This window comes from Papio anubis, chromosome 13 (genome assembly GCF_008728515.1).
Source record: "Papio anubis isolate 15944 chromosome 13, Panubis1.0, whole genome shotgun sequence".
Lineage (NCBI taxonomy): Eukaryota > Metazoa > Chordata > Mammalia > Primates > Cercopithecidae > Papio > Papio anubis.
In genome coordinates this window covers 20,236,108-20,250,993 of record NC_044988.1, presented here as the reverse complement: position 1 = coordinate 20,250,993, position 14,886 = coordinate 20,236,108, and the positions used below count along the sequence as shown (strand labels likewise).

At 34.5% G+C, this 14,886-nt stretch overlaps 1 protein-coding gene across 9 annotated transcripts in view; it reads left to right on the top strand.

Annotated features, from left to right (window-relative positions):
- Positions 1-14,886, top strand: part of VPS13A (vacuolar protein sorting 13 homolog A) — a 256,982-nt gene that overhangs the window by 20,466 nt on the left and 221,630 nt on the right. For all 9 annotated transcript variants that reach the window (XR_001895953.3, XR_004177826.1, XM_017949941.3 and 6 more), the window contains exons 2-5: positions 5,264-5,307; positions 6,669-6,711; positions 10,974-11,069; positions 11,634-11,735. Coding sequence is in view for 7 of the 9 variants with exons in the window: in XM_017949941.3 (XP_017805430.2) it covers positions 5,264-5,307; positions 6,669-6,711; positions 10,974-11,069; positions 11,634-11,735 (285 nt within the window). In the remaining 2 variants the exon portion in view is untranslated. The remainder of the gene's footprint in view (positions 1-5,263; positions 5,308-6,668; positions 6,712-10,973; positions 11,070-11,633; positions 11,736-14,886) is intronic.

Genomic DNA, 14,886 nt, shown 5'->3' with positions numbered 1-14,886 from the left:
GAGTAATGTCTGCCTGACAGGATGAGTTTGGAAGTGTTCCCTTCTCTTCAATTTTTTGGAAGAGTTTGAGGCGGATTGGTGTTAATTCTTGTTTTAAATGTTTGGTAGAATTCGCCAGTAAAACCATTTGGTCCTAGGCTTTTTTTGTTGTGATTTTTAGGATTTTTTGATTACTGATTCAGTTTCCTTAATGGTTATAGGTATGTTCAGAGAATCTGTTTTATCAAGATTCAGCCTTAGTATGTTGTGTATTTCTAGGAATTCATTCATTTCTATAGTTTATCTAATTTTTTGTTCGTAGTACTTTCATAATCCTTATTTCTGTAAAATAGATAGTAATATCTCTGTCATTTCTGATTTTAATTATTTGACTTTCCTGTGCCAGCAGAGTCAAACTAGTTAAAGCCTTATCAATTTTATTGATTCTTTTTTTTTTTTTTTTGAAATGAGGAATAAGCTCTGCTCCTGGGCTGGAGTGCAGTGAGTGCGATCTCAGCTCACTGGGCTCCATCTCCCAGGTTCATGCCATTCTTCTGCCTCAGCCTCCCGAGTAGCTGGGACTACAGGCGCCTGCCACCACGCCCGGCTAATTTTTGAATTTTTAGTAGAGATGGAGTTTTTCACCGTGTTAGTAGTCAGGATGGTCTCAATCCTCCTGAAGCCTCATGATCCACCATGTAGCCTCACAGAGTACTGGCATTACATAGGCATGAGCCACCGTGCCCAGCCTATTGATCTTTTTAGAAAACGAATGGTCGGTGACCAGGTGCAGTGGCTCACGCCTGTAATCCTAGCGTTTTGGAAGGCTGAGGCGGGTGGATCACCACAGGGTCCTTATTTGAGACCAGCAACAACATGACAAAACCCCGTCTCTACTAAAATACAAGAGTGGCTGGAGCGTGAGGTGGCAGGCCCTGTAATCCCAGCTACTCAGGTGGCTGGGGCAGGAGGCTGGCTGATTCCAGGAGGCGGAGGAGGTTTGCAGAGTGAGGCCAAAGATGCGTGCCACTGCACTCCCAACCTGGGTGGTACAGCAAGACTCAAGTCTCAAAAAAAAAAAAAAGAAAGAAGAAAGAAAAGAAAACTAGTAGCATTTTTTTTAAATTTTTTTTCCATTCTCTTTCACTTATCTTTGCTCTAATGTTTATTATATTCTCCCTTTTGCTAGGTTTGGATTTTGTATTTTTTTCCCTATTAAGGAATAGATTTAGGTTATTGATTTGGGATGTTTTTTCTTTTTAAACATAAGCATTTACAGCTTTATGTTCCCTTCTAGCACTGCTTTTGCTGTATCATACTAATTATGATGGTACAGTCTGTTTTTATTTTCATCTCAAGATATTTTCTAATTTTTCTTGAGATTACCTTTTTGACCCATTTCTTGTTTAAGAGTGCTTAATTTCCATACATTTGTGCATTGTTCTGTTTTCATCTGTTATTTATTTCCTTATTTATTTTATTTATTATTATTAGAAAAGATACCCTGCATGATGTCAGTCTTCTATAATTTTACAATTTTGTTTTTAATTGACATGTATTAATTGTGCATATTTATTGGGTACAGGATGATATTTCAATACATGTCTACATTGTATAAAAATCGAATTGGTATTTGGAATATCCATCACCTTGTACATTTATCATTTCCTTGTGAGGACATTCAAAATCCTCCTTCTAGGTATGTTAAAACATGCAATACAGTATTGTTAATTGTAGTCACTCTGCTGTGCAATAGAACACCAGAACTTATTCTTCCCTTCTTACTGTAACTTTGTTCTCATTGACCCATCTTTACCTATTTCCCCTCTCGCCAATATTCCCCAGCCTCTGGCAACCACTATTCTATACACTACTTCTAAGATGTCAACTTTTTTAGATTTCACATTGGTGAGTGAGATCATGCAGTATTTGTCTTTCTGTGCCTGGCTTATTTCCCTTAGCATTATGTCCTGCAGGTGCATCTGTGTTCCCGCAAAGGACAAGATTTTATTCTTTTTCTTTTTAATGGGGAATAGTATTTCATTGTGTGTGTGTGTGTGTGTGTGTGTGTGTATCACATTTTCTTTACCAGTGCATCTGTTGGTAGACACTTGATTGATTTCATATCTTGGCTTTTGTGAAAAGTGCTGCAATAAACATAAAGTGCAGGTTTCTTTTCAACAAACTGATTTCATTTCTTTGGAATATTTATACATTAGTGGGATTGATGGATCATATGGTAATTTTATTTTTAAATTTTTTGAAGAACTTCTGTACTGTGTTTTATAATGGCTGTACTAATTTATATTCCCAAAAACAGTGTGTAAGAGTTTCCCTTTCTCCACAGTCACACCAGCATTTGTTATTTTTTTGTCTTTTTGATGATAGCCATTCTAATAGATTGAGGTAATATCTTCTTGTGGTTTTGATTTTTATTATCTGATGATTGGTGATGTTGAGCCTTTTCTCATATATATACCTGTTGACCATTTGTATGTTTTCTCTTTACAAAAATTTTGACATTTGTTTTGTGACCTCACATATATCCTGAAGAATGTCCCATGTGCACTTGAGAAAAATGTGTATTCTGCTGTTGTTGGGTAAAGTGTTCTGTCTATGTCTTTTGGTCCAGTTGGTCAATAGTGTTAAGTCCTGTTTTTCCTTATTAATCTTCTGTGTGTTTGTTGCATCCATTACTGAAAGTGGGGTATTGAAGCCTTCTACTATTAATATAGTACTATCTATTTCTCTCTTCAATTCTGTCAGGTTTGCTTCATATGTTTTGCTGGTCTGATGTTTGGTGCATACATGTTTATAATTGTTACATCTTTTTAGTGAAGTGTTGGTTTTATCATTATATAATGCCCTTCTTTGTTTTTTGTAACAGATTTTGACTTAAAGTTTATATGTCTAATATTAGTATATAGGCTGAATATACCTTATCTGAAATGCTTGAAGTGATTTGGATTTTGAATTTTTTTTCCTTCAGATTTTAGAATATGTACGTATACATAATGAGATATCTTGGGGATGAGACCCAAGTCTAACACAAAATTCATTTATGTTTCAAATATACATTGTACACATAGCCCAAAGATAATTTTATACCATATTTTGAATAATTTTCTGCATGAAACAAAGCTTATGTACCTTCAACCATCAGAAAGGAAAGGTGTCACTATCTCAGCCACCTGTGTGGACAGTCTGTGGTCGTTTGGCATCATCATTATTCCTGACTGAATTTATATGCTGATAAGCAATCATTTTCTTACATTGTTCACACATAAGTTCTTAACAGTAAGAAATATGAGGTACCATTAATTCAGTGAAAATATAATGTGTTTAGGGTGAGTAAGCAGCACAGTAGGGAATATATGTATCCACTGTTAAACAGCAGCAACAACAAACAGTGGCAGGCAGGCTTTCAGTCTCCACCTACAATGCTGTGTTTTGATTAAAAGGTAACTGTAGAATGTACTTTTTTTTTTTTTTTTAAGTGAGAAGAAACATTAGAAGCAGTTGAGGGGCCAGGAATTGGATCCTCAAGGGATGAGGAGGCATTTTGCTAGATGGCTTTTTAAAATGTTTCCTCCGGAACCATCTGCCTCACTAACTGTTTTTTTTTTTGTCTGAGAAGTCTCTGATTTTATAAACTGTCATAATTTCTTGTTCTGTTATGAAGGCATGCTGCTCCAGTCCTTTAATAAGCCCATCACACATTTTCACCACGTGGTCTATAGATACCTTTTTGCATTGGTAACATCATCATCTTCATCTTCATCATCCACTTGTGGTATCGTGTCAGCACTCAGAAAGTTTCCGATTTTGGAGTTTTGGATTAGTGATGCCCAGGTTATGTAGGTACCTTTGCTCTTTTGGTTATTTTTGCATGGGTTTACTTTTTTTGTTTCTTTGCTTTTAACCTATGAGTGTTCTTAGAGCCAAAGTGAGTTTCCTGTAGACCACGTACTTTTATTTTCTCTCTCTCTCTCTCCCTCTCCCTGTCTCTCTTTCTCTCTCTCTCGCTCTCTCTCTATTTATTTTGAGATGGCATCTCACTGTTGCCCAGGCTGGAGTGCAATGGCGCGATGTCGGCTCACCGCAACCTCCACCTCCTTGGTTCAAGTGATTCTCCTGCCTCAGCCTCCCAAGTAGCTGGGATTACAGACGTGCACCACCACGCCTGGCTAATTTTGTAGTTTTAGTAGAGATGGGATTTCACCATTTTGGTCAGGCTGGCCTCGAACTCCTGACCTCATGTGATCCACCTGCCTCAGCCTCCCAAAGTGCTAGGATTACAGACGTGAACCACTGCTCCCGGCCAGGATCCTGTTTGTTTTAATCCATTCTGCCAATCTGTCTTTTTATGTGGGAGTTAAGCCATTTATATTTCAAGTGGTTACAGATAGGGAAGGACTTAGTATTGCCATTTTGCTAATTACTTTCTATATGTCTTACAGCATTTCTTCTTTCTGTTTTACCCCTTACTGCCTTTCCTTTGGTTTAATTTTTTGTTGCAAATTTGATTCCATTTGTGTTTAATTAACTAATAACATAGTTAATGTTATCATCATAGCAATGAAGTGTTGCTATATTGCCCAAGCTGGACTTCTAGGCTTATGTGATCCTCCCACCTCAGCTTCCTCAAGTAGCTGGGACTGCAGGTGCCTGCCACCATGCCTGGGTGACTTTTGTGTTTGTTCTAAAGATATTTTCTTTGTGGTTACGATGGGATTACATGTAACATCCTAATGTTATAGCAGTGTATTTTAAACTTTGGTTAATCCCATTTTGCAATTGTCTTATAGTTCTTGGACATTCTGTTCTATTATTTTTCTCATTTTCTTTTTTTATTGGCTTTGAATTGGGAAGTCTTTATTTCTGTATCTTGGGGCTCACTGATTTTGCATGAAATAATTTTTTCCCAATGGTTTATTGCAAGTATATTTAAATGTAGTTTACTTTTTGCATATTAATCTTGTATCATGCTACTTTGTTAGACTCATGTTATTTGTGTAATTCTAATTAAAATGTTGTATATGTTAACATTGAGCTACAATTGCAGAGGTCAAAAGTTACAGGAAGTGAAGATTTGGTTAAGCATACTCTCTTAGACTATGTAGGAGAATGAAGGTGAGATAATAAGATTATAGGTAGATTTTATTATCTGTTATGCACATTATTTATGTATTTTTCCTGAGTATGACAGGAATGAAGCATACTTATTAACTTTTTAAAATGAAAAATATTTGATTGTTTGAATCTTTTTTTTAATCTCTTTTAGGAGCTGTGGCCCTCAAGAATCTTCAAATTAAAGAAAATGCCCTGGTAGGTTTTGACTATGAAAAATTTGTAAAGTTATTGCATTTAATTATGTATACTTCTTCCTGATTCAGTTTGCCACCTTCAGTTATTTAAATTTGAGAAAGTTTTTTGTAAATAATTTTTGCAAAATGCAAATTTTGCAATATGGAGTTTTACTCTCCTTCAAAGCACAAATGGACAGTGTGATTTTTTTCCTATTTAAAAATAAATATTGTTTTAGGCTGGGCATGGTGGCTCACACCTATAATCCCAGCACTTTGGGAGGCCAAGGCAGGTGATTATTTGAGGTCAATAGTTCGAGACTAGCCTGGCCAACATGGTGAAACCCTGTCTACTGAAAATGAAAAAAGCTTTGCCAGTAATCCCAGCTGCTAGGGAGGATGAGGCAGGAGAATCGCTTGAACCTGGGAGGTGGAGGTTGTAGTGAGTAGAGATCGTGCTGCTGTACTGCAGCCTGGGCGACAGAGTGAGACTCTGTCTCAAAACCAAACAAAACAAAAACAAACGTACAAAAAATACAGATGTTTTTATTTTGAATTTTTAACTTGTTTTCTGATTTTTTTTTTTTTTAAGACAGGCTCATGCTGTGTCACCCCAGGCTGCAGTTCAGTGGTGTGATGATAGCTTACTGTAGCCTTCAGCCTCTAGGCTCAAGGTGTCTTCCCCCATCAGCCTCCTGAGTAGCTGAAAAGTTTTTAATTTGGTCAAGACTGGTTCATTTATTCTTTTAATTGCTTGTGCTCTTATTGTCATATCCAAGAAGTCATTACCGAATCTAATGTCATGAAGATTTTCCCTTAGGTTTTCTTCTAAGAGTTTTATAGTTTTAGCTCTTAGGTTTAGATCTTTGATCCATTTTGAGTTAATTTTTGTATATGGTATAGGATAAGGGTTCAGTTTCATGTTTTTGCGAGCGGATATCTAGTTTTCCTAGCACCATTTATTTAAAAGACTGTCCTTTGAATGGGGAGAATGTTTTGAAAGTATTTTTTACAAAATGTGTATTTTGCAAAATAGAGTTTTAATCTCCCTAAAAGCATAAAAGGGCATTGTAATTGCCACTTCTTTTTCTTAAAATAATATAAAATTGGTAATGATTTGATATGAGTAGATTTTATGGTCATTTTTACTGTAGACCTTTATCCCCAATTATTATAAAAAGAGCAGCTTCCCTGAATTTTATGAATTTGATAATAATATCGCAATTATATCTTTATAGATGTAAATAAATGTTGATGGTAAGGAAATGTATGAGTTTATTTAAAAAATCCCTTGAAATAATTTTTGGAAGTAAACAATATTCATTTGTGTTGTTAAACTCTGTATCTACTAATGTTTTGTATATATATAAATTTTTTCTGTAGAGTCAACTGGATGTACCATTTAAAGTTAAAGTTGGTCACATAGGTAAGCCATTTTTATTACTGGGATATCCTCCTTCCTGGACATGCAGCCAGAACAATTTGCCTGGTATCTCTGTTATGTGATATTTTTCATGTTTCTGAGCATCAATTAAAAATAATTACGTGTTTTTGTCTCAGTCGAGCTTCGTTGTGCAACTTAAAAATATTGTTCGATTCATATATCTCTTGCCTAGTATTTGATAACCTAATACATTACATATCTCTTTAGGTGGTAAATTGAGTTAATTCAAAGGATTACCTCTAATGGAGAGCTTAGCTGTTTCAGTTTCCTAGGTTTCTGACTAGTTACCACTGCTATGTTTTGATTAAGGTTGGATATGTTGTGTAAAGAATAGGTTCTGGGTCATCCAGGCTCTGTGACTAGGGGCCAATTTGAAAACTAATTTCTGCTCTGCAAGTTTTTGTATGTTTTCAGAAAATACTCTGCTTTTTCTTGCTTGGTATTATTTTTACCAGTGTTTACTGTTTATGTCGTAAATATACTGGTTGAGCAGTAAATGATTGGAATTTGAGGTTTTAACAGGTTTAATAAAAACTTGTCTGTCATGTTTCTTGTGTTACAGTTTTACTGGTTTAAATATTGTGCAAGATAATAGTGTCTTTAATTGGGACTTTGAGATATTTTTGTTATATAGATAGTTTTTGTAGTAGAATGTATACATTGTTATTGAAGCTATACTGTTGTCGCTTGGGGAACAAAGTATTTTGAAAGCTTACCTAAATTACATGATAAAGGTCTTCATAATTATGTGTACTTATGGTTGGTATTAGACTATATACCATAGAAAGCTTTCATCATCATATGTTACTGACAGTAGAATTCTATCCTCTCTGCCCCTACCTTTTAAAGACTATTTAGCATGAGTAAGAGGGGGAGAATGTCACCCATTTTTATCTACTTAACATTTTAATTTTTTCATATTTCTGATTATTTACGTGTGTGCATTTTAAATACTTAAAAGTTTGTACGTATTGAAATACTTGTAATTATGCTATTTTTACAATTTTATAATTTTTTTTATTAGCATGTAAAAAGGATTTCTCATAATCTGAGTTGATTTGATCTCATGTATTCTGTACCATAATAATCCAGTGCATGCGTATTTGAATATTGTAGAATGATTTTATTTTTCCATTGGTAAAAAATATTACAATACATATTTTTATATAACTTTTAAACTTTTACCAAAGGTCATTGAATTTTACAGTGATGATTATTATATTTCAGTGTATGTAAATTTAACCTCAATTCAAGAATAGTCAAAAAAATATATCAGTGAAGTAGATAGACCTATTTTCCTTAGACTCTGCCTGCCTTCTCTTTTCTTGCCTAATTTTGTTTAAAAATGATAAGGTAATTTTCAATGATAATATAAGATAGTAGAAAGTACACTGAACTAAACCCAAGATAATTTTGAGAATCATTTAAAGTGTTGTGTACCTCTATCATAGCACCTGTCTTTTAAAACTATCACTATTTTTCCCCCCTTCTACTAGACATCGAGTTTCTTGAGAAGTGGGCTTAATTTTTAGTGTATCCTCACCATTTAGCACGTTACCTGGCATATATATTAGGGGCACAATTTGTTATATGAAAGTAGTACATGTTTCCAAATGAATGATACAGTAGCACAATCAGTTTTATAGGAATGTATTGTGCCCTTGCTATTATTAGGTATTGATCTTTCAAAGTTTTCCTCATTTAGAATGCAGAATTACAGGTATATCAGCTATAAATACACATGTATATATTATAAAAGAGGTTGTCTTCTGTGGAAGGCTTTTGGAATTACATCTGTATATTTTTCGAAATTTGCCAAATTTTCTACAAGGAGTCTACATTTTATAAGAGAAGGAAGAAAAGGTTGGTTGGTTTGTTTTTTGAGACAGCGTCTCGCTCTGTTGCCCAGGCTGGAGTGCAGTGGTGCGATCTTGGCTCATTGCAGCCTATGCCTTCCTGGCTCAAGTAACCCTCCCACCTCAGCCCCCGAGTAGCTGGGACTGCAGGTGTACGCCACCATGCCTGGCTGAGTTTTGTATTTTTTTAGAGACAGGGTTTTGCCACGTTGCCCAGGCTCATCTTGAACTCCTGGACTCGAGTGATCCTCCTACCACAGCCCACCAAAGTGCTGGAGTTACAGATGTGAGCCACTGCGCCTGGTCAAGTTTGGCTTTTTTAAAAAAAGATTCGGTGGTGAAAATGGCACACTGTTAATATGCGTTTATTATTTATACAGTTTTGTCATTGCTCTTTGTCCTTTTGTTCATTTACTGTTTTTGAAGTATTACTGTATATATTTAAGCAGTCTGTTGGTACATTTATAAATAAACTAACCGTGTCAAATTTGTTATAGTTTTTTTCCCAGTCTGATTTCATTTTGGTTATATTTTTGGCCTGTACAGAAATTTGAAATGATCACCATGTTCTCTGATTTAAAAACTTAGAAAGTTATTCCCCTTTTAGAAATCAGATAGTTTAGAGGCTGTGCAGGGTAGCTGATACCCATAATCCCAGTACTTTACAAGGCAGAGGCAAGAGGATTGCTTGAGGCCAGGAGTTTGAGATCAGTCTGAGCAAAATAGTGAGACTCTGACTCTACAAAAAATATAAAAAAGAAATCAGATAGTTCGTTTTTCTCTGAAATGATATTGTATGATGAAATCTTTTTCTCAGTTTGAAGTTTTCTAAACACGGAGTTTATAAAGTATCATGAGATGGATCTAAGTGGATTTAAAAAAATTTCCCAATCACTAACCAGTTTTAGCAACATTGTATATTTAATAATCTATTCCTTACACAATTATGGCAACTGTTTATAAATCTAGACACTCATACCATTTAAACAATTTTAAAATATTTTAAAACTCTCTATTATGAAAATATTCTCAAGATACAAAACTAGAGTGAGTACTTTAAGAAACTCCATACATAGTGTTTTTGTAGTTCAAGAACCCTTATGCTTGGATGAGTTTGTGTCCTTTGTAGGGACATGGATGCAGCTGGAAACCATCATTCTCAGCAAACTATCGCAAGAACAGAAAACCAAACACCGCATGTTCTCACTCATAGGTGGGAACTGAACAATGAGATCACTTGGACTCGGGAAGGGGAACATCACACACCGGAGCCTATCACGGGGAGCGGGGAGAGGGGAGGGATTGCATTGGGAGTTATACCTGATGTAAATGACGAGTTGATGGGTGCTGACGAGTTGATGGGTGCAGCACACCAACATGGCACAGGTATACATATGTAACAAACCTGCACGTTATCCACATGTACCCTAGAACTTAAAGTATAATAAAAAAAAAAAAGAACCCTTATGCTTTAAAAAAAAATTCATTGCTATTTGATTGTCTTAGGCTGTTTTCATTAGTTTGCATAATTTTCAAATATTACCCAGAATGTTTTATTTTTACTATATGTGTAGTTTTTCACGTATATAGTTTATATGTATGATTATTACCATATGTGTATATAAAAATTCCTGTACGTACGCACATATGTATGTATGTAACACACATACACATAATGAAAAATATATATACACATACTTATTTAAAGTATATAATCTACCTTTTATTGGGGGGAGGTAAAGGTCTCACTCTATCACCCAGGCTGGAGTGCGGTGGCATGATCATGCCTCACTGTAGCCCCGAGCTCCTGGGCTCAAGATCCTCCCACCTCAGCCTCCCAAGTAGCTGGGACTACAGGCACACACCGTCATTCTTGGCCAATTTTTTTAGTTTTTATTCATAGAGACAGGGTTTCGCCATGTTGCCTAGGCTGGTCTTAGAACTCCTGGGTTCAAGTGATCCATCTGCCTTAGGCTCCCAAAGTGCTAGGATTCCAGGTGTTAGCCACAGCGCCTGGCCTAATCTACCATCTTAAAGCATTAAAAAAAATATATATGGAGGTTTAGAGTAAGGATTGGGGAAATTCAAAGTTATGATATTAACGATTGTTGATTAAGGGAAGAAGAATATTGGTTTGTTTATGGTACGGAGAACTGTAAATAGAAACTTGTGTAAATATTTTGAATATAATCTAGGTTTTCCAACAATACTGATATAAATACAATAATTTCACATCATTACAACAAACACTTGTTTTTGGTTGTAAAATAGCTTTCAATAAAGTGATTAAGTGGATCTCTTCTAATGTCTGACAGAAAATAGACTAACCCTAAATGTAGGTTGAATGAGTAATATTTTTTGTCCTTTTTTTTTCTCAAAAAAATGTAGGTAATCTTAAACTTATAATTCCATGGAAAAACCTTTATACTCAACCTGTTGAAGCTGTATTGGAAGAAATTTATTTACTCATAGTGCCTTCTTCTAGTAAGTTAAATTTAGAAAAATTATAATTTAAGTTTTTCTTTTTTATGGATGGAGAAATCTTTATATTCAAAATACTTTTGGGATTTTTTTGAGATTTTAATATTTAAATTTGATATTTGTTAATTCAAAATAAATTGGTTTTTACTCTACATTTTTGGAGATTTTGAATTAATGATTATTTATTATTTATTATTATTATTTTTAAAGATAGAGTCTTGCACTATCACCTGGGCTGGAGTACAGTGGCACCATCTCAGCTCACACTCTGCCTCCTGGGTTCAAGCAATTCTCCTGCCTCAGCCTCCTGAGTAGCTGGGATTACAGGGGCCCGCCACCACGCCCAGCTAATTTTTTATATCTTTAGTAGAGATGGAGTTTCACCATGTTGGCCAGGCTGGTTTTGAACTCCTGACCTCATGATTCGCCTGCCTCAGCCTTCCAAAGTGCTGGGATTACAGGCATGAGCCACTATGCCTGGCCAATTAATGATTATTTGTAAGGACTTTTTTGGAATGACTGTATTTTTAAGGTAATTATGATTCTTCCTTTTTAATCTTCCTGTAGGAATAAAATATGATCCTATAAAAGAAGAGAAACAACTCATGGAAGCAAAGCAACAGGAACTGAAAAGAATAGAAGAAGCAAAACAAAAAGTAGTTGATCAAGGTAAAGAAAACAGTAAATAACAATGCTAATAAGAGAAGTGGAAAAGACCTAAATATTTATCATAATTGAATATTATTTTTCTCTGGAGATGCTGAGATTATTTAACAAATATGAGAGAGTCTCATTGCATGGGGAATTTTAATGTAGTTTGTATGCTTTGTTATGTGTACAGAAATTTTACCTTATGGAAATTTATCTTATGGCAAATAATATGTCTAGCTTATTATTAGGTTTACATATTTTAAATATATATATACACACATACATACTAGGTAAGGTCAGTTTTTAATGATAGCGATTAATTTTATCGAGCATATTAATTTTCTAGCCTTTGCTTTTGTATTCTCCTTATATCAATTCTTCACCCTTTTGGAGATACTTAGTTTCTTGATATATTTCTATTTGCCTCTATCTGTTTATTTACCCTCTGGCTTCACATATTTTCCAATTAAACTTAGACCATATGTTCCATTACTGCAACCTCTTTTTCATTATTGGAAGCAGTGTCCTGCAGAAATCTAACTCCTTTTCACCTGTTCTCTGATCCTTATTGCCAGCTACTTTTTATACTCTCACCTAGTGGGTTTTTTGCCTTGTCATGTAAATATTCTGTTGTTTATCTTGAAACATGAAGTCATTTTCTTAACCTAGTCATCTGTTTATCTTCTTCTCCTCTGTCATTCATTTAATGGTTAAACATCTTAAAATTAAAAAAAAAGTTTACTGACTTCACTGTCTCTGAAACGCATTGATTTTCTTTTAATAAAAAATAAACTTCAATAATAAATGTTTTACTTGTTGGCAAACATTAATAGAGAGTTAACATGTAATTCTTCACAACATCTCTTGTAATTCTGTTTTTGATTTGTAACAGTTACTTTATCTTATGTGTAGTCATTTATCCTTACCTCCAGTCCTCTTTCCTAAGTCTCTTAGGCCTTTTCTTTTTAAAAATTATTTTTATTTTATCAAGATAATATATATGCATAGCTTTAAAAGCTAAGCAGTATTATAGTATCCATATTAAAAAAAAAACAACTGTTCCTGGCCCAGGTCCGCACCTATATTGCTAAATATGGTGCTTACACCTCTGTTTCTTGATTTATTTAGATATTATTTATATATAAAAAGCATGTTATATATAACATAACATGCATATTTTCTATAATATATTTTATAACATAATTAATGACGTTACATATTTTAAACTCATCTTGTGTTTCATTGGCATATATATGACATATAATATATAACACATGTAATATATATATACACACACATCCTTTTATGATGTACTATGAAGATTGACCCTATTTTTTCATCTTCTCTGTATAGTTTTATCACCTTTTTGGTTAAATCAGAATTCATTGTTTATAGTATCATGACTATATATAAATGTTTTATTTATATGTGAATAAATAAAAGTGGCTTTGAGTATGACTGTTTATTTTGTAGGCTTTTACTTAACCTCCCTGTTTTGTTATTGGGCTCTCCCTGTTCTCTCATGTACAAAATTTGGATCCTATTAGGGCCATTTTCTCTAAAATAAACCCTTGTGTTCTTACTAGGGTGGGAAAGGGATGTTGCTTGGATATTGGGCTGGGAGAGGGAGGAGACCTAACTTAACTGCTCATTATGCAGATTTAAATCAGTTCTTGTGTGATCTTCCTCTCTCTCCACTATGTTCCCTGTTTGCTATTTTTTGTTTGGTGGGGTTTCCAGTTCCTGTATCTTTCCAGGGTTCTGAGACTTGGTTTTTTGGTGGTGGTGTTTGTTTTAAACTCATCTTGTGTTTCATTTTGTTACCCTGCAAGACATAGGCATTGGCATGCTTTTCAGGTAAAATGGATAGTTGGTTTTATTCAGGATTGGTGCTTTATTGACAGAGTAATATGAGAAAAAAGAGCAAAGGAATTTAAGGTGTTGGTAAAATAATGCATCATGGAATCTGAGCTGCATAAGGAAGTCAGGAGGAAGTAGTGGGTAGAGAAAGAAAGACTTAACATTTAATTGAATGACTAAATGAATTTATGAAAGAAAAGATTTTATTAGGTAGTGGTGAGAGTCAAAGATTAAAATATGATCCTCTGTATTTAAAGAGCTTGTATTCTATTGTCTACTTAATTCTAGAATCTATTTATATTGTATATATTCATTTAACTCTGGTGTATTTGAGGTACATATGATTAATATATTCAACTTTCCTTTATCTAAGGCCTCCTGGGCCAGCTGAATTAGAGAGTAGTAGGCAATTAGAGGAAAAGATAGATTTATATATATTATTTCTATATAGTACTAGAAATATGAAAAGAGGAACAGAACTACAAATAAAAAAGAATATAGCTTTCACTGGCGTATTTAAAGGGAGAAAAAAGATAATAACTATGGTTATCAAAGGCATATTTCAAAAAAATTAGGAACCTCAATTCTTTATTCTTCTTTATTCTTTCTTTTCTTTTTTTGAGACAAAGTCTCACTTTGTCTCCCAGGCTGGAATGCAGTGGTGTGATCTTGGCTCACTGCAGCCTCCACCTCCCTGGTTCAAATGATTCTCCTGCCTCAGCCTCCCAAGTAGCTGGCATGGACCACCATGCCTGGCTAATTTTTATATTTTTAATAGAGACGGGGTTTTGCCGTATTGGCCAGGTTGGTCTCAGACTCCTATCCTCAGATGATTTGCCCGCCTTGGCCTCCCAGCATGCTGGTATTACAGGTGTGAGCCACCTTGTTCCTCCAATTCTTGATTCTTTCTATTTCTCTGGAAAGTAATGGAACTTGAGATACTTAATACTGTTTTCTGAACATGAAATAGATGATGAACTTCTTTCATCCTTGTTCTAATGGAGAGAGGAAGAAGATCTTATTTCCTATTTTGTATTTACTGGGGGAGGAGGATATTCAACTGTTTTACACATCTGTACACAGACAGCTTAATGGTGGTATCACTAATTTTGAGAGAGCTTTCTGTTTTGCTGTTAGTGGATTTTCTTATTTAAATCTATTATAATTCTTACCTACTAATCTTCATTTTTTAAATATGTTTTTGTACTCAGGCATAGGTTAGCAAATTATAAAATTTAATGTCAGCAAATTCTACATGGTCTGCTTTAGTCTCATGGCACAATAAACTAGCTTTTGAAAAATGTTTAGT